The sequence below is a fragment of the Lagopus leucura genome, unplaced genomic scaffold, assembly GCF_019238085.1.
Source record: "Lagopus leucura isolate 7727_CA_CO unplaced genomic scaffold, USGS_WTPT01 Super-Scaffold_100037, whole genome shotgun sequence".
Lineage (NCBI taxonomy): Eukaryota > Metazoa > Chordata > Aves > Galliformes > Phasianidae > Lagopus > Lagopus leucura.
In genome coordinates, this window is record NW_024962286.1 from 5,509,883 (window position 1) to 5,528,911 (window position 19,029).

A 19,029-nucleotide genomic window follows, 5' to 3' on the forward strand; every position below is an offset into this window, starting at 1 on the left:
AAATCACAGCCATGCGTGGTTTGTGGCCACTGAAGTTCCTTCAGCTCTGGCTGCTCGTGCGCCCTGACAAAGCAGCTGAGTATTAATGCTGTTAACGCTCTAGGATTTGCAAAAGGGAAAAGCAAAAGCCCTCACAGCTTTCTTCAGCTGCACTGCATCCCCTCTCTGTTTTCATTACACAAACAGGGAAGGAAGAATTCTGCCTTATGCAGTTGGTATTTTACCAATTGAAGGGTTCAGTTCAGCTGAGCAGGGCCACGTGGCTCTTTAGTTACACATTGTGTGTATTCTGATTCCCACACGCACGCACATTTTTCATTCCACCTTACACCAAATGCCTGCTGACTCCATCGCTCACCTGCACCACCGTGGAGCCCCTGAGCAGCCACAGGGCTGTGCTCAGCAGGGCAGGAAGCACAGCATCCCTCCAGTGAATCCTGTGCCCTGGGCTGTTTCTGGGACGAGGAAGCAGCCACAACCTTCCTTGTGCACAGCAGGGAGCGAGGCTGCAATGGAGGATTTGCTCCTTTCTAATGAGAAAACCACAGTGCTGCTGTGGAAGCCATGGAGCAGTGCCCTCACCGCTCTGCTCCAGGCCTGCACAGCCTCAGCCATCATATGGAAAAGATCTGAGTTGCTCGGGAGTTTTAAATGGCCATTAATAATGATACACCCAATTATTAAATACAAAATGCGAAGCACAGCCCTTGTCCTGTCACTGCTTTGAGAATGTTTTGCCTGGGCTTTTATTCGGGCCTCCTCTCGGCGTTGGGATCTTGCTTCCTATGGAGGGAGGTCGAACTTTGGTTCTTGAAGGACTTGGTTTCTTCAAATAGTGGCCTCCTGTTTTGCCTGTGAAGAGATGCCACAGGTCACTGCTTGCTCGTCTGAGCCCTGAGCTGAACTGCATTCACTGACAGCAGCTGAAAGACAGCATGTGAGGGCTCTGCCCAGGAGCTTGGCACAGCCCTGAAAAGCAGCTGTGAGCAAAGCAGAACTCAGACACAGCAGTTTAACTCTGGCAACAATCTGAGCACGGAGGGGATGAAACAGCACTGAAAAAAAAGGGAAGAAAAAGCAGTGGAGGAGAACAGGTTTGGTGCTGCAAGCAGTGGAAATAGCTTGTTTGCTTAACTTCTGCATTCACAAAGCAAGGGGATTCTACATGTGCCAAATAAGCAAAGACAACTTTAAGAAGTCTGAGATGAGCATCACTTTCTCTCTGCTGATGTTGAAGTTGCACAGCCCTAAGCTCTGCCCAGCTCCTGCTTCCACTGGGACAGGAAAAGCAGCACCCAGCACACAGCACTCGATTCCTTTTGCACTTAGGATGAGACCAGCGTCCTCTGTTGGACATCACAGCCAAAACAGGCTCTCAATGCACTGCATTGGTGGTCAGGAGCTTTCCAGACTGTAACTGCTTGCTATCACTGCTGATTGTTCTATTCATGAGCATGCTGTTAAGTAGAAGCAAGGCTGAAACGATCCAATTATCAGATGTGTCAGTTTCCCTGGCAATTGACCTTGAAATTACTGTTACTGAAGGCACTGTTACCAAACATCACAACCCAAATGCAAAAAGCGTGTTGAAAATGTAAGCAGCCACCTTGCTCTCGAGGCTGAAATGCTTTCCTTAAGCAGTGGCAACACAGCAAAAAAGAACAATCATTACAAAGAAGTCTTACCAGGCTGCATTGGAATAGTTTTATTTATGGTGGAAAACCTTCGTAGATTCATTGCACAGCCATCCGTGCCCATGAGGTGTGACTTCCAGGCCTAACCAGTTATAAAGAAGTGATATTAAGAAACCAGCAAGGTTAGCCACCCTCCTGCCTACTGAGAATCTTAAACACAGGAGAAGGGGACGCAGGGATAGCTGAGGCATTCAGTGCCACTAAAGAATGCAGACTGCCAGCACTTGGAAGCACGACAGCAGAGGGCAGAGAAGAGGAATGTGGGCACAAGTAACAAAGAAATACACGTCCCCTAATTTCAAGTCCCCTGAGAATGAGAGCCATTCCGTAACCCTGGTGAGTTCTGGAATCTCTGCATGTAAAGCAGTGTTCTAGGAGGGCAAAAACTCCATCCTCATGATGGAACAAAATCAGACCAATCTGGGAAGCAGCCTTACCTCCTCTCCAGGGGAAAAGTTGTCATGGCACAGTGGGCAATGGTTTGCCACATTTTCAGGTTTGGCAGCTGAAAGGATAAAACAAGTACAGCACAGACAGGTGAGTCTGAACACACAAGGAGGATCTGCGTAGCAAACAACTCACAGAAGGCTGCCCTAGGATTAAAGCAGCCCCAGCCTATCATCACTCACTGCTCTGAAAGAAGTCTGATCCTTTATGATCATTTACACCCCATGGGTAGTAAACCATCCCAGTCTGGCCTCAAAGTGCAGGGATGTGACACAAGCTGCCTTTTCTTTCCTCACTTGTTTTCCCCACATGCATTCATGGAAGCAAAGCATTTCAAGCACTGGGAAAGGCAGGGATTTTTGTCAGACGTTCTCTCCTGACGACAGACTGAGGTTCAGTATTGCTGTGCAGTACTGAACAGCAGTGGTCTGACTTGACAAAAACGTGCAGTGCTTGGATGCTGCGCTGACCTGACTTCTGAAGTTCAGCCTTCTGCTGACAACTACTCACCATTGCAGGTCCTGCTCTTAACGTGTTTGGGCAACTCATCCTTTGGAAAGGCTTCACTGCACCGCTGGCATTTCCCAAAGCTGTCCTTCTTATCACACTCAGTCAACAAATGCTCCGTCAGGCTTGCTATTTCTACCACCTGCAGCACAACAGAGGTACCCAAGATTTGTACTGAGTAAACAAGAACAGCATTAAAACAAAGCTTCCCCTGTGATTTTTGGAAGCTAAGGATCTCTTCTGAAAGGAAATGGAAAAAAGAAATGGAGTGCAGTTGATACATTTTGTACAACTGCTTTTTTCTAAAAATGCCACCCCGAATCACTCAGTGCTGAGCATTCCTCTGCTGTAGCATTAAATATCTTGTCATGGTAACAGAATAAAAACTGCTACTGACTTGTGGTGCCTGACCTGCTTGCAGTGCTCACATCTGGTTAACATAGGGCAGCGTTTCCAGTAATGCAGATCCAGTCCTTCCTCTGTGAAGGATTCGTTCCTTTCACCACAAAAAATGCACAGGCTGGGGAAAAAGACAGCAAAGCACAAAGCAATCAATGGAACAGCCAAACACCAGAGCATCAGTAACACATACATGGGAACAGATGTCCCCACTATTAGAAACCTTCTGAAACACAGCCCTTATTTTCCCTGCATCGTCCTGACCTGTGCTTATTTTTTTATCCCACCAACAGCTACTAAGAAAACAAATTCAGAGTAGTGCCAGCCTAGTAGTTACACCTCAACATCCAGGATTGCTCTCAATCTGTTAGAAAGGTTTTCTTTTCCACTGTTTAAATTATGAGCTTTGATCTACTGGAGAAACACTACTATAGCTGTTAGCAGGTTGTACAAAGTACTTAAGGTGATTAGAAGCTATTAATCCAGCTTACTTATCCAGGTAATTTGCAACAGAGGAATGATCATCTGGAATCTCTGCTGCTGCAGGCTGTGGGCTTTTGTATCCTGTAAAAAAGAAAATGGAAATATTCCTTCTGCTGACAACAAAAGCAACAGATCTAATGCAAGATCAATACAACCTGACACACTGAGCACCCACAGTGTTTCCAGGGCATCTCAGCTCTTAGTACTACCTGAAATTACCTACCTTGATCTTTTGCCTTCTGGAAATCAGACTCTTTTTCCTATGAACAAAGAATTTTTTAAGTCAGAAATGTCTTTTGTGACTGTGATACTAACTGGGGAGAAGAAGAACTGATTTTGATTTCTCTCTGCAATTAAAGGCTTAGAAGCAGGGCCAACACTTTACAGCACCATCAGCTTCTAAAATGGGAAGGATTCCAATTCCTTATTTTGTTACAAAAAACAACACCCCAGGTGTGAAACTCAGGGTGAAAATCAGAGAGGAGGCTCTCCCTCCCTCTTCCACACCGCCATCCCTCTTACAACTGGCATTACTTGTCCCATGCTCAAATAGTTTGCAAGGAGGCACTTGAGGAAAAGGTTTAAAAATGTCATATTTAGAGCAAAACCAAAACACCCCGACCTTTCCAGCTTGAACTTCTGCTTGTATCTCCTTTAGAGCTGCCAGCTGATCTTGAAGAACTTTTATTTCTGCTTTCTTCTGTCTCTCTGCTTCTTCTGTTGCTGCCTTTTTTTGTGCCTGCGAAGAAAACTCTTCAATTATGAAAGTTTTTGAACCATCTGCATACAGGAGAATCTGCAGAACACAAAATACCAGCAATCTTCTTACTTACCCTCATTTCAGCTTCAGAAAGTTTACCATCTATTTTAGTAAATCCATCAAAGAGTGTTTTATAGAGAACAGTCTTGCGAATGCTTGCATCATCTGGAGGGAGATATTCCAGAATGGCAGCTTTGTGCTTCCTGTACATATGGAAGATAATTCGCAGTGCTACGTCACGAACTTCATAAACTCTGTGCTCCAAAGCTCCCGTTGCAAACTGAAAAGAGAGCAGAAATAAACACGAATCCGACAGCAACAGAAAGCAGCTCCAAGTGCTGCGACTCCCACCTTCATGGCGTTGCTGACGGTGAAGCCTGAGTTTTCAGTTCCCATCTCTTTCAGGAGGCACTCAACTAATTCCACTCGACTCATGGCCAGGTGTGTCGGGGAATTCGGTTTTAGGGGTTGAACCAAATGAAGTGGAACAATCTGAAGAGGTTTCACTTCGCTCCACAGAGCCATTTCCTGCAAACACAGTGTGCTGTAGGAGTGCTACATGAGGCCAACGAGTGCCTTGGCCAAGCAGAGTCAATCTACCTGGCTTACAGTGAGTGCAGTACAATGAAGCAAGAACTTTGCTGAAATGTAGCTGGTTGTTTCTATCTCAGCAGGGATCAGTTAATTCTAGCTGGCACCTTCCCTAAGGAACTGCTTCCTGGGGCAGTGCAGCACCTCGTGCTGGGGACAGAAAAGCAGTTTCCTTCTCTTGAGGCCAGAGCTCTACAATGTGTGACCACTTCCTCATGGCGCTGAAACATTCAGTTACAAATCTCTTGTGAATAAGTCAAGCAGCAGTGATAAAGCAGTCAGTCACTTCTGGGGGCTCTGGTGGCACATGAGAGCATCGCACACCTTGAAGTTTCAGTTACATCCTCCAGTGAAAGGAACTCATTTTCCTTCTCTGTATGGATGCAATCACAGATAAAGAACCCAGAGCCAGAGACCCACCTACCCCCCTCCTGGGGCTGGATTAACACACAGAATTACTCTCCTGAACTCTACTGGAAAACAGCACAGTAATCCCCCAGCAGATCTTCCCAACTGTGCTTTGCCAACACTTAACATGGAGTGGACTTTGTCTTCTAACCAGGCATTTCTGTATGCTGTTGTTAAGTTGGCTATTACAAGCTATGCTTCAATCACATCCTGAGGCTCAGCTGCTGCTCCTGCTCTGCCTCCCCTCACAGCTGCAAGCTCTGCACTGACACCCAGCCAGGTCAGATGTCACCCACTGGTCCCTCTGTGACGTTCTTGATGTTAACCAAACTGCAGTGCACAGAAAAGCTCTGACCTGAATGAATTTAGCAGCCATGATGCGAAGGCGGGATGAAGAGTCTCCTGTTCTGGAAAGCAAACCTGGAAGTGTTTTTTCCACACAGTGAGAAGTTTCCAGCTTTCCCAGTTTGTGTTTTGGTACATATTGTGTAATGAGCATTTTTAAAAGTTTCAGGGAAGCCTGAAAAACCTAAATAAAAAGAAAGAAACGGTGAAGAAAATACCATAGGGAAGAAGCACAACCACAGTATTTTTTAAATGGTATCTAAAATTCTTCTGCCTTAGTTTGAGATCTGCTGCTGAGTAATTCCAGCACTGAGTGATCCCAGCACTGAGTGAGGCCTTGCTGATTTCACTGGGACAGAGCAAACATAAATGGAGCAAATTGCAGGCTGGAGACATTTTCTTATCACACACATCACTACTTACTGAAGATACGATGTCTTTTATGGCTCTTTTTACAAGAAAAATCGCAGCCCTCAGCATGTTCCTTAAATCCTCCTTGGCAGTGCTTGCTGCCATTTCCATCAGCTTCTTGTACACAGCCAGCAATGCATCTTCTCGATACGACCAACTTTTGGAATATGCTCCAGAGACCTGAACACAAAGCAAGACCATCTTTTAAAAGGTCAGTACTGATGTTTCAATATTTATATACAGAAACAACCTGAAAAGAATGCGTGAACTGAAGTATCAAATCCCCAGGCCTTTTCCAAGGGAACCTGGCTTTTACTGCAGGTGTTTCTGCACTTATTTTTTGAGGAATTTGAGTAAAATGGATGAATAGATCATATTTCCAGGAACCACCTGAGACACAGTAATGGTTTCTCTCTCTACAAAAATCCCTTTTCAGTGCAGGTATCCAGGTAGGGCCTGCACCCCAAGCAGACGACTAGGCAATAAACAATTAGCAGATTATCAAGTCATCAATCCAAAAAGCTCCAGTGCCAAGGTGGTGCCCAACCCAGGCATCCACATCCCCTGGTCCTGCTGTGTGTTTCTGATCTTTGAAGGTGTAAAAACCACATCAGCAATTCCCTGCTGACTGAGCGAACACCAAACAAACTCACAACAGATCCCAATAATCCACGTGTTTATTTTGTTGTTCTTTACCAGAGCTTCTCCAAAAACTTCAATAGCAGGGCTGGCCTCCCTCAGTGCCTTCTCACTCAGTGGCTCTGGTTCCCCAGCAATGCCACTTCTTGGAGTATTACTGCTGTCTCCCTCAGTTTTCTCTGGCTCAAGGTATCGAATTGCTTCCTCGGAGTGTTTGTGGATGGCTGGGAGAGGTCTCTCATCATAAGGTAAAAATTCAACCTAACAGGGAAGATAAGAGCTGCTATTCCAGGAATAACTCAGATGTGAAGTTGTTTCATCATTAATTGGGTTTGCCTCGATTCAATTCACTTTTCCCTTCAAAGCAGTACTGCTTTACAATTAAGTACAGATACTGAAGTTTCCATAGAGGTATTGTGAAAAAACAGAATCAGTGCTTCCAAGTAGTGCTTATCTCTTACATCCCATCACACACACACCAAATGCCTTTTGTGGAAGTGCAGACAGTTACAGGAACCACCTGTTGGTAGGCAGCCAGCAAGCCATAAGCTCTACTTGCTAAATTATTTTATGTCATCATGCTATTAAGAGAATATTACTGCTACAAAAGTCACAGCAAGCCTTCATGAGATTTGCCAAGACTCTGCTGCTTTCCTTGCAGTCACATAAATTTGTTTGCTGCTGACATACGTGATCTCCAAGATTTATTAAGCCACTATTAAGCAGACTGCAGCTGCCTGTCCTGCTACCAAAGCAGCTGTGACTCCTGCAGTCATTTAATGTCTATTTTCTGTTCATCCGTCTGTAAGTCAGATATTGTCTTTTTTTTTTTTTTATCTTCCATCTGAATGAACATTTTTAACAGCTTTCCAAGAAATTCAGCCAAGTGAAAGGCCAACAGCAATTATTAGATCAGCAATACTCAGCAAACAGTTTCAAATACTGTACAAGCAATGAGAAAACCCACAACAGACCTTGTTGTTTTGGAAGGCTGAACGTAAGATTTCTTGCTGTGGGGATTTCTCTGGCAACAGAGGCACGTTACTTACTTCTTCTTGGGCAAACACTTCCCTGGAGGTTGTGGGATGAGACAGAGTGGGAGGAGTGGCCTGATGGAGAAAAACAGGCTCAGGAGAATGAGGTTCTGCCAGCTTCTCTTCCTGCAAAGACTCTGCTTTCCACAGCTCTCCCTGTGAACTCTGCAGTTCTGTGTTCTCATGAGGAGGTGAATTTGCAGCCTTTGTGTGCTGAAGATGATCATAAACCGCAGGCTCCACAGGCAGGTCGGGTGGCTTTCGAGTCTGAGATGTTGAAAGAGAGGCGACATTGTACTAAAAGCAGTCCTTACATTCACAGCTGTGACAGTAAACAATATTCTGCCTCTTTCAAATGAACGTCAGTGCCCTGTGAATCTGTATGTGCAGCTCTGGAATAACATTTAGGAATTTAGATGTTATTTGCTTTAAATTCTAATGTAATTTACTGAGAATTAATCACGTTCATAATGTTTGAGTCTCTGGTAGGGAAAACCCACAGTCCAAAGAAAAAGCCTCTCTGGTAACGACTCTCATTCCCTGCATTTATGCAGGTTGCTCAGCCCTTTCTATTTACAGAACTCATGTGACACAGCCTCCCAAACCAGGAACTGCACCCACCATCAGCTCTGCATCCAGCAGGTTGTGGAGCTGCAGCTGCTGATACACTTTCAGGCGGTACGCATCCATCTGTTGCTTTTTCTTCTTAGCAAGATCATAATCCTCCTTCTCTACAGCGTAGCGTTTCTCCACTTCGTACCGTCCCAGTCGCTCCCCTACCTGGAAGACATTTCAGCTACTTACCTTGGGATCACACCATTAGAAACACACACGTACGTGACTTCCAAACAAACAATTAAGCCAGCTGAATTTAAAATGACTGTTTTTACAACACACTGGGAGTTGTTATGCTTCCACGTTAATGCTAAGATCCTTGATGGATCACCAGAGCACCTGGTGGCTTCAGAGACGAGCAGCTTTGAGCAGTACCTTCTGCAAGTCTGCAATGGCTTGTTTGAGTTTCTTGGCGTAATCGTAGCGCTCCTGACGGACGGCGTCGTGCTTCTTCTCATCCAGTCTGCGTATTATCTGGGCAACTTCTGGATCCTGGTACATGTCAAAAGCCAAATCATCCAGAGGGGAGATGGAGTCGGACTTCCTGAAGATACAGGACAAGAGAAATCAGTAACTGTGGGTATTGGTTTTCTTTTCACAGGCAGAGAGGTAACGGAATACAGAGACTGAGAACTAGTGGAGAGCAGGAAGATGGTTGGCAGAGTATATGCAATAGAATATCTTTACCCTAGGTATGTTCCATCTAAGGCAGGATCATCTGATTTAATTCCTAAGTAGTGGTCAATCAGCTTCTCTCTGGAAGGCTTTGTGGGGAAAAGAAAGATCTTAATGCACATTCATCAACAACATGGGTGTTCAGGATAGAAATTCTGACACTGTAATAGTGAGAACTTTAAGGGTGCAAATGCAAACGTTCCAATTGATTGCTTTCATTTTCGCATACACAACTTAGGCTCAATTTCTGAGATCCCCCTTATTTCAAAGTTAGATCAAAATCGATGTACAGCACCTCTGCTGAAGGATGAAACTACCCGAAGATGCATTCATTATCTCAAGAACCCTGCAGCTCAACAATGCAGCAACAGTAAAAGCACAGGGATGCTCTGCACTTACCTGTTTATTGCTGTCATTACCGTAGTCTGCTGGATCTCCAATAATATTTATAGCTACCAGGGCAACCTGAGAGAGATTGAAAGAAAAAGTGAAAGCACAAGGTGGTTATTTTGTTCTTATCTCAGACAAATTGAAAAGCATGTTTAAACACACACAGCCAGTCAGTTGCTGACACTTTGTGCTGATTCACCCTCCAAATCTGAAAAATCAAGTAGTGATTTACTCCAACTCATCTCTCTCCTTCTGTTCCTTGCTTTTACTCAAATGTAGGAAAATGTACAACTTCAATACTGTCTACAAACTTACCTTGTCTTCAGCACAGAGCCTGCTATGCAGGCTAAAACTCAAAACAAAAGGCAGTGATGGAACGTGCACTGAGCTCATCTGCTCTGCATAAGCTGCATTTGGTCACGAGTGAAAATGAACTCAGGAGCTTTCATCAGCATTTCAGCTGCTACAAGTGCAGGGGGCAGATTTCTGTGCCCACTCTGTGCTACTGAAACTCCATCTAGCTTACAAAGCAAGGAGCACAACTCAACTTACCTGACTGTACAAGTTGTATTTATTGTCATAATTTTTATGGAAAATCAGCTTCAGGTACTGGCCAACTGCATCCATATACACAGATTTTAACTCTCGAGCTTTGAAACCTGTCTTCTCATTGTCTGAGAGAGGGACATAACTGAGAAGGAAAACGTAGCAGTAAGCAGAGGAAAACACAAACACACAGCTGTGTTTTGGCTCCTCAACTAAGCATTTTGATCAGGTTTAAAACTCACTCATCAACCAAACAGCACGCTGTCATTTACACCAGTGTTCACCTGCATCATGCCTCTCACAGCAACCAGACAAACCTCACCAGCTCGTTAAGGCCCCACTGCTTTAAGTGGGATTGATTTTAACCCACTGTTTTCAACATGGCTGGATCAGCCCCAGTATCCCCAGATTGCTTTTTATTTCCTTCTGAGGCCTTGATTAAGGTAATACAACAATGCAGAGCTGTCAGACTCACCCTAGTCTGTGAAACCTCTCTGACTGATAAGGAGCAAAGTATTCAGGCAAGCTTTCACTGATGAAGAACTCAATTTTGCTTGATATCATGTACTGGTGAGCAAGCAGCTGCAGTTTTCGTATTCGACATCTCTCCACCAACTGCAGAACGATTTCTTGTGGGTACTGACAGAGTCTGCAAATGTGCACAATGTTGAGCCATCTTTTTAAAGATCACTTCACTGCCACCTTGAATAACATTTAATCATGAAACTTTCCAAAGTTGTGATAGTTTGCCATCGTTACAAATATTGCAAAAAAAAAAAAGAGTAGAAACATTTTTCACTTTAATGCATGCGTGTGTCTGTTAATGTGCACTGCTGTGGTGGTTTAACATGGCAGCATATCAGTCACTATGAAGGAAAAGGACTGTTCCAGCTGAAACTAAGACAACTACATACATCCAGAAGATGTAGTGTGAAGATTGTAGTTTTAATACCAAGTCAATGCAGTCACAAACTCTAAGATGACCTTTTGTTGTAACCAAGGCTTTTTTTTCCCCTGCAGAACAAGGATTCCACAAGGTTAAAGTAACTCAGAAGCTTTTGTTTTATAACCAATTTGGTCTAGCATGCATTAAACTAGTCTGAGCACACATGCTGCATCTCCCACTCACTGCACACTCAGTGCTGGAGGATTAAGCACATCCCTCTCCCTTGCAGTACCTCGGTGACCGCCATCCATTCACTGTTGGTGCGTGGACCATCAGCTCCTTTGCACTGAAGCCATCTTCGTGCCCCGATGAGCTAACGACTACAAAGCCAATCTTGTGCGGCATCCTGCAGAGGCGAGCTATTCAAAACAACCACGTTTCAAACTTAAGCTAATCCCTAGGAAGGCAATAAAACAACACTGAAACAGCGCAGTCCAAGAATTCCGTACTGTGGTCCATTAAGCCAGCAGCTGATGACTGTAAATCTGAATTTATTGAATGCCAGCTCCATAAAATGAGCCATGTTCTTATGCTGAGTGTTTTAGCAGGACTTGGTGAAGCGAGGGCTCGGTTAACTTGTACAGCTAGTTAAACCATCAGACTGTGCAAAAAGCAGAGCCCTTGTGGGCTCCTTCCAAGTACCGGAGGGCTAAATATAACAATCCAAGACAAAACTCAAACCATGATGAGCCCAGAAGCTTCTTCTTGCCCCACATGTCCAGATGCAGGACCTTCAGAGCAGTGTGACATCCCGCCCCGTGTGTTTGACAGGGAATAATAATAACAAGAGGACAGAATCGACCCAGGCGGAAGTCACCCAGCAGCATTTCACAGCCATGCAAGTCTACAGACACACAGACAGACAAACACACAGACAGACACACACGCACAGACCCCAGGACGGCGCTGTGAGGAATCTCTTCCCGCCCTTCCCTCAGCACGGAGGGCAGCGCCCCGCAGGCCGCAGCTCGGGAAACGGCCCTTACGGAGCCGTTCTACGGCCCGAGCCGCCACGTAGGGGCCCTGAATGCCGGGACGGCTTGACACAGCTCTTCGAGGAGAGATCCACGGCCGGAGGGAAGCAGAAAGGATCGAGCCGGGCCCGCACGGCACCGCACTCACCTCAGCGCGGCTCCATCGCTCGTCACCGTAGCAACGGCGCGGGCGCCGCCACGCATGCGCAGCGCCCAACGCGGGCCGCAGCGACGCGCATGCGCACGGCGGCAGGCGGGGGAGCGGCGGGCGCAGCGATGGCGGCTCCTCTCAAGCCATTCCGCCTCCGCCGCCCCGGCAGCGCGCAGAAGTTCGGGGCGGCGGCGGGGAGCCTGCGTGGGCTGCTGCGAAAGGGCTGCCGGCTGCTGCAGGTGCGGATCGGGGGTCTGGGGTCGCGGGTCTCGGTCCCGCGGGTCTCGGACCCGAATGACCGCCCGGGCAGCTCCCGTTGGCAGGCAGCCGGCTGTGCCTCTACGAGGACGGGACGGAGCTGAGCGAGGCGTTCTTCCGCACGCTGCCGCCGCAGACGGAGCTGGTGCTGCTGCGGCCCGGGGAGAGCTGGCCGGGCTGTGAGTGCGGGGCGGGGCGGGGCGGGGCGGGGCGGGGAGCTGCGGGATGCTGCGGGATGCTGAAGGGCGATCCGTGTGCGGCTGCTGACGGGCGCTCCGCCCGCAGGCTGCGGGGACCTGGAGCGGTTCCTGGCCGCCCTGTGCTGCCGGACGGACGCGGTGCTGGAGGCCGCTCGGAGGCTGCTGGAGGACGAGCGGGCGCCCCGCAGGCAGAGGCTGCTGGCGGATCTGATCCACAACCTGAGCGGGGACGGCGCGGCCGAGCGCCGGGACGAGGACGGGAAGTGGTTCGAGGGTACGCGATTCCTCTTGCTCCCATGGAACTCCGGCTGTGCCGGTTGGCGCCCGGGGTGCCTTGTGCTGATAAAAGCCCCGGCCCTGCCCTCCTGCCCTGCTTTGCTGATATCGATAAGCATTGCTCAGATCCGCTCTTGGCCTTCTCTTCCCCGGGCTGAGCCCCGTGGTTCTCCCTGATGCTCCGGACCCCGCATCTCTGCAGCCCTCTGCTGGGCGTGCCAGAGATCCCAGTCAGGCTTGAACAGAGGAGCCCAGAACCCTGTGGAACGGCGTTCCACATACAAAGAGCACAATAATGCTATTCGATAGAGCAAATTCTCAGTTACAAAACACTGCTTTTCTATGCAGTCACCACCATTAGCTGTGCATTCTCACCAGTGATGAACAACAGCCTGTGTGTAGCAGCTGACACAGCCCTGCTCTCAAAGTAGATGGGCTGTGTGGTTCTGTTAAGCCCTGACAGCAGGCTTGAGCCAGAGAAAGAAAAAAGCCTGTATACTGAGTTTGTGAAAAGAAGGCATGAGGACACATCTAAGCAGATGCATAGAACTAGAAGCACTGTACTAAATTCATCTGGTTCTCTTTAGGTCTAGAATCTCGTTTTAAGAACAAATCAAGCTATATGCGGTACAGCTGTGAAAGCAGAATACGAAGCTACATGAAAGAGGTAAAAGTGTGACTGCATGTTAAGTACACACTCACACGTATATATAAGTACCTTTGTAGTCCAGCACAGCACTTGTAGAAGAGACACAAGCTGCTCCAGATGCCAAGGAATGACTGTACTTTCTTTTTTTTTTAGGTTAGTAATTTTATTTCAAACGTTCATCCTACAGCAAGAGATGCTTATAAAAGGATACTCGACCTGATGTCGGATAAACTGAAATCTGTGAAATATAATGGCAGCTACTTTGACAGGACAGAGGAGGAGGCAGCGATGCGCCTGTGCACAAAGGAGGGATGGTTCTCTTGTCAGGTAGGTTCAGCCCTGCTCCAAAGCAGAGTCTCTGGTTCTAAGAAGCAGCAGTGACAACATCAGAGGAAGGAGACGGTGACTTCAGTGCTTGCTTAGAGAAGAGCTGAGTTTTGGCAGTGTTTTCACCTGTGTCTGGTTGTGGTGAGAGGAAGCTGCATCAGTTCATGACTGGGATGAGCCGGGATGATGAGCAGCCATCTTGTTTTACAGGGCCCTTTTGACAGAGATGACTGCCCATGTAAGCATTCTATCAACCCCTATACTAACAGGGAAAGCAGAATCCTCTTCAGCACCTGGAATCTCGATCACATGTATGTATAAAGCATCAATCCAAATTCACCTGTTCAGATTTTGCCTGTATGGGAATTCACCCTGCTTACCACATTATCCTTCATGAAAGATATCCTCCCTTCTTTCCCTTTCTGGCAGAAACCTTCACACCTCTTTCCAGGCATTGTGTATTTCTGAAGCAAAGGGAATTTGCTAAATTGATTTCTTCATAAAAACACTTCAAACCTAGTTGTAGTAAAATAATGCAACTTCTGCCTTGCTTTAGAAGGAAGATGGAGACATACTGTTAAGGAAACAGATTTTGCTAGCAATATTGTTTTCTCTTTTGCATTCTGCAGAATAGAAAAGAAACGTAGTGTTGTCCCAGAACTGGCAGAAGCTGTCAAAACACGAGATGGAAGAGAAGTGAACTGGGAGTACTTTTATCAGCTATTGTTTACAATGCATAATCTAAAACTTGTACATATTGCTTGCCATAAGAAAACCAATCACAATCTCAGCTGTGACAAAACTAAGATTTACAGAAAAAGGAAGCAAACCCGTGAGATTGCATAGTGCTCTCTTTGGAAGCAACTTCTGGTTTTGTTTTTTTCCATTTCAAAATCATGTAAGATGGCATCATGTTTAAGTCGCTCCTGTTTCTTAAACAAAACCTTACTTAGCAAGTCTCTTCTGCCAAGGACTTCTTCCTTTATCACCTCCAGTGCATTAATTGAACTGCAATCTCAGAGCACGCGTTCAGACCGTGCCTGATTCTCCCACCTTAGGTGACACTGCTGAGTGTGATAAGCTGACTCACAGCCGCAGTGTGCAGAATAGAGGCCAGAAGCTGACACGGATGATACCTTATGATTTCTTGCTTGCTGTAATAAATCTAGGTGCAAAATGCACGGTACAGAAACGGAACTTTCTTGCAAATGATTCAAAGCAGGTTGATACTGCTCTGAACGTTAAGCCAAACAAAGAATACTTCAGGGTAATTATTCTGTGCCTTCACCAGGAACACAGGCACTGTACTGCAGACAGGCCAAATGATTCAGTGGCAGAGCTGCTGGCTTTTCTCTAGGAAAATACCTGCACTCGTCTGTGACCATTCAATCCACTGTTGCATAGATGCAGGTCTTCTAGGAGAAAGCATGTGGTGCATCTCTGCTTTTATCACCCTTGTGCTCTGGCATCTTCCCACTGATTTCCCTCAGTCTTTGCTGCTCTAGATCGAGCTTTCTTGAAGCAACACATACAATCTTATTATACAGTAATCATGTTTGTCTGCAGAAACTGCTTCTGTGAAACACTTTCTACCTCTCAGTAACAAAATACAAGTAGATCATTTTTTACATTTTTTTTTTCCTAAATATCAGCTGATAGCAACTGAACTCTCAGGGATGAGTATTTTTTAAATCAAAAAATAAAAGTGAAATCACTGCCATCTTACTGTGTATCTGGAGGTAGAGGTGCATGAGTAGTCAACAGTAAGGTACAATACAGCATGGCCACTGCAGACTAGAAGGACTTAGCACAGGAAAAGGTGCTTATCAATTAAGTAGTGGATGTTTACCAGACATTAACATCATTTACCTCAAAGGAAAGTTCTGGATGTTTACTTTGGTTGTTGGTTTTGGTTTTTTATTTCCATTTTCTTCCTCTCACCTCTTTCTCTTTCTTATCAGATAAATTCATCTAGTTCAGACAGGATTGTTATTAAGATAGTATTGCTGTGTGAGTCCTGACTTGCTGGGACTTGGAAATGCAGGAGTTTTGCTACAGACAGTGCTAATTAAAGCAACAATTCAATTCCTTTCCCAAACATTTCTACATGAAAAATAAGCAGGTGCATTTTCAGTAAGGAGCTCCAGCACCATTGGATTGAGCCTTTCTGATCATCTCACTGAATATACATCAACTGTAACAGAGGTGAAAATGCACGTTCTGGTGTTTTGGTGTTGGGGAAGGGACTGCAATAAAGACTCTGACAACAAGCACTGTGCTGTCAGCGTGGCACATTTCTTACAAACACCATTTTGCACTGTGTGTGAAGATACTGCCTAGGGGAAAAAAAATTAGTAAGATGGCATTTAAGGAAAGCTGGGAGAACTGCTTTTAGATGGAGTTGTGATGAAAACCACGAGCACGCTAAAATATGAAGATTTTTTTTCAGTGTTACAGACTTAAGAGTAAAAAGGAGCCAAGAACTAGCACTGACAGAAACAATACATCAACTGGAGTGGGAATTTGAATAAATTAACATGTCATGCATATACGATTTGTTTGGCTTCAGATTTTTGAATGTTCAACACACTGTAGCTGTAGAAATTAATATTGATTTAAACCATCTGCTGATCATATTTTCTCTGCATTTTTAGAAACAGTTTCTTTATTTTTGTAATAATAAATATCTGAGAGCTTCTTGCAGAATCACACTTTCAAAGTATTATCATGAACGCTGGATGAGTTAGCAATTCCTGGAATCACATGAGGTTGCTCATCATCATCTAAAAAATGCAGGCCAGAAATAACAGATTTGAAGGGCTGACCCATATCTACTTGGCTACCAGCACTTGTTTGTCTACCAGTAAAGTCCTGCTGAGAGATTCTGTTCTGCCTTTATCACTGCCAATGTGTTTCTTTACAGAATTTCTGTTCATAACCTTTGGAAGTCATTTGAACATAATGAACAATCTGCATTACTGAGCTGTCAAAAAGGCAGTGCTCACAGCTGATGTGGTGGAAGATGGAAGCTGTGAGCTTCACGTGGTTGTTCAGAGAACAGAGGAGCAATAAAAAACACTACTTAATGTCTGGAGATTAAAAACACTGAATTCATAATCACATATGTGCATTGAGTTTTGCCAGCAGAATTGCATTTTAAAGGCAAACAATGCAAGACAACTTGCACAACAGAAGCTGGTGTCCCTCTTTGAAGTGAGCAAGTCAAGTGGCTGCATTACTAGCAAGATGCTGTAATGGCAGACATCCCAGAAAGAAAAGAACTGTCCCAAGATGATAATTTTTTAAAAATAAGTGAGAATAGGCCAAGTGTTTGCTGTAAATATGAGTTCAGACTTGTAACAATAGGAGCTGATATTTTCCATGCTTTTTTGTAGGTACTAGTGATTAATAATCAATTACAATTTATGTCCAATTCTCTGAGCATTCAGTCAAACTCTGCCCTAAAAAAAGTGTGGGGAATCCTGTATCTGACAACTCTGTAGAAGCAGACTCTACCCATTCTCTAAGAAAATGCAAACACTGACATCATGCTAGTGATACAGCCAACCACCAGCACGCTGGTAGAAAGACAAAGAAAACTGAAAACAAAGTTTCCTCTGTTTTACAGTTTGCTGCTAGAGAGCATCCTCGTCCTCCTCCTCATCTTCCTTGGCGATGAAATGCAGCCTTCTGTATTCCCTCCTGCTCATTGCTGTGCTCGGGAGTACAGCTGCTAGCTGATCCTAAAAGAAGAAATCATGAAGTGAAGTTGCTGCGAAAGGCAGGCCTCCCCATCTCCAGCAGTTCCCATTCTTCCCCACTCATACATGAGGCACTAACACACACATGCAAGTGGCATCTGAATAAACCCTTAGAGTGCAAAAGGGAGCCTGTCTGAACCAGCCACTGCTCGTGGTCAAAGTGAGGGCTGCCATTCCCTCTGCAGTCTTGAAAAGGATGCAGAGGAGATAAAAGTCCTCCACAAATGAATCTTTGCTGCTCCCTCTAAACACAGAACTGATGAAACAGATAAAAGATGAAGGCATCACATGTCCAAATGTTCATAGTGTTAAAGGCAGACTCTCACCTGCATAAAGTCAATGTTTCCAAAGAACCGATCCACTGGCATCGGCTGGTTACTGTCTTCATCCAAGAAAGCACTGTTATCCAGTTCTCTTAGTTTCTTAGGGATGTCTCCATCCTTCAAGTCGGTCCCTTCCAAAAGCAAGCTCTCACAGCTGCTCCCCTCCTCCCTGCAGGCACGATCTGGCAGATTCTCACTGCTTTCTGTTTTTGAAGAAGCTCTCCTTGATTTCGCTGCACATGGCTTTGAAGAAACATCACGTTCCTTCCGTTTTTCTCCACCAGTCTCTGGGATGCTTTCACTTTTTTCCAGCTGAATTACCTGGTCATCTCCTGTACCTTCTGGAGTTGAGCCCTCAGCGGGTGCTTTAGGGGCAGCAGGGTTCTCAATCCCACACACACAACCTGCCAGTCCTGACTTCACCAGACTCGTTCTTTCGAATTTTAGCCTCTTGGAGGGCCGTTTGCCAGCTGCTTTGTGTGAACAAGTCTGTTAGGAAAAAAAAGAAGCTCCTGAAGTTCAAAAGCACCTGAACACATCAGCAGTCAGCTCGTGTGGGGAGGCCGGGCACGAAGCTCTGAGAGAAACCTCACCCAGCACAGCCACAGCGGGAAACACGAGTGGGAGAATAAAGAGGTCTAAACAGAGCCTCGTACAGCTCACGGCCAGCAGAGCACAAAGCAGGGCAGGACGTGGCTGACCGCCATCCCCGTGCCATCGCAACGGCTTCCACATCCCGAGCGCTCTCCAGGCGCTCCCCGTTCCGTCCCGCGGCAGCAGCCCGATTCGGCCCTCACCTGCCGCCTCTTCCCGCCGCCGGCCCCGCTGGCCGCCTTCCCGCCCGCCGCCATCTTGGGGAGGGGCGGTGATGCCCGGCCTGGTCCGAGCGCAGCGCTGCGGGCCGCCCTTCCCGACGGGAGGGGCGGGGAGAGGCCGCGGGCTGCCGGGTATCCGGGCCCGTCGGGACGTTAAGTCGCCTTTTGGTGAGGCAAAACGCAGCGCCCAGATTTTCTCCTGGAAAGGGACTAAAATAAATTTGCGTGCAGGCTGTGTGGGTGATGAACACATCAGGTCTTTAGCTTTCCAGCGCCTTCTTTCTGGAAGCTTTGGTTCTAAGATGTGCATTGGGAAGTCGTGATCCAGCCCTCAGGGAACGAATGGCGTCAGGAACACAAATCCCTCCTTAACTTCAAGGGCTGCGAGGAGAGCCAGGAGTGTGA

General features: G+C 46.2%; 3 protein-coding genes across 4 annotated transcripts; 1 reads left to right on the plus strand and 2 right to left on the minus strand.

Moving 5' to 3' along the window:
• Positions 1–630: 630 nt before the first annotated feature.
• CEP104 (centrosomal protein 104) lies at positions 631–12,053 on the minus strand. 2 transcript variants are annotated; one of them, XM_042883371.1, is made up of 22 exons: positions 12,013–12,053; positions 11,123–11,249; positions 10,420–10,593; positions 9,951–10,089; positions 9,408–9,473; positions 9,021–9,097; positions 8,709–8,877; positions 8,340–8,498; positions 7,734–7,985; positions 6,742–6,945; positions 6,058–6,225; positions 5,645–5,818; positions 4,642–4,818; positions 4,364–4,570; positions 4,153–4,269; positions 3,754–3,790; positions 3,539–3,611; positions 3,060–3,168; positions 2,652–2,790; positions 2,132–2,199; positions 1,686–1,776; positions 631–852 (listed from the first exon to the last, which is right to left on the minus strand). In XM_042883371.1, the coding sequence occupies exons 2-22, from the start codon at positions 11,233–11,235 to the stop codon at positions 716–718; spliced, it is 2,850 nt and encodes a 949-aa protein (XP_042739305.1). In that variant the 5' UTR covers positions 11,236–11,249; positions 12,013–12,053; the 3' UTR covers positions 631–715. The 2 variants fall into 2 exon arrangements, with proteins under 2 accessions (XP_042739305.1, XP_042739304.1); XM_042883370.1 differs by having other exon boundaries at positions 7,659–7,985.
• An 81-nt stretch (positions 12,054–12,134) lies between these two features.
• DFFB (DNA fragmentation factor subunit beta) lies at positions 12,135–15,998 on the plus strand. Its single transcript, XM_042883268.1, has 7 exons — positions 12,135–12,254; positions 12,326–12,452; positions 12,559–12,747; positions 13,337–13,416; positions 13,552–13,725; positions 13,936–14,036; positions 14,355–15,998. Exons 1-7 carry the CDS (start codon positions 12,141–12,143, stop codon positions 14,569–14,571), a joined length of 1,002 nt encoding a protein of 333 aa, XP_042739202.1. The 5' UTR covers positions 12,135–12,140; the 3' UTR covers positions 14,572–15,998.
• On the minus strand, positions 14,423–18,660 carry CUNH1orf174 (chromosome unknown C1orf174 homolog). The gene is made up of 3 exons (XM_042883269.1): positions 18,607–18,660; positions 17,813–18,298; positions 14,423–17,468 (listed from the first exon to the last, which is right to left on the minus strand). Exons 1-3 carry the CDS (start codon positions 18,658–18,660, stop codon positions 17,361–17,363), a joined length of 648 nt encoding a protein of 215 aa, XP_042739203.1. The 3' UTR covers positions 14,423–17,360.
• Positions 18,661–19,029: the final 369 nt, after the last annotated feature.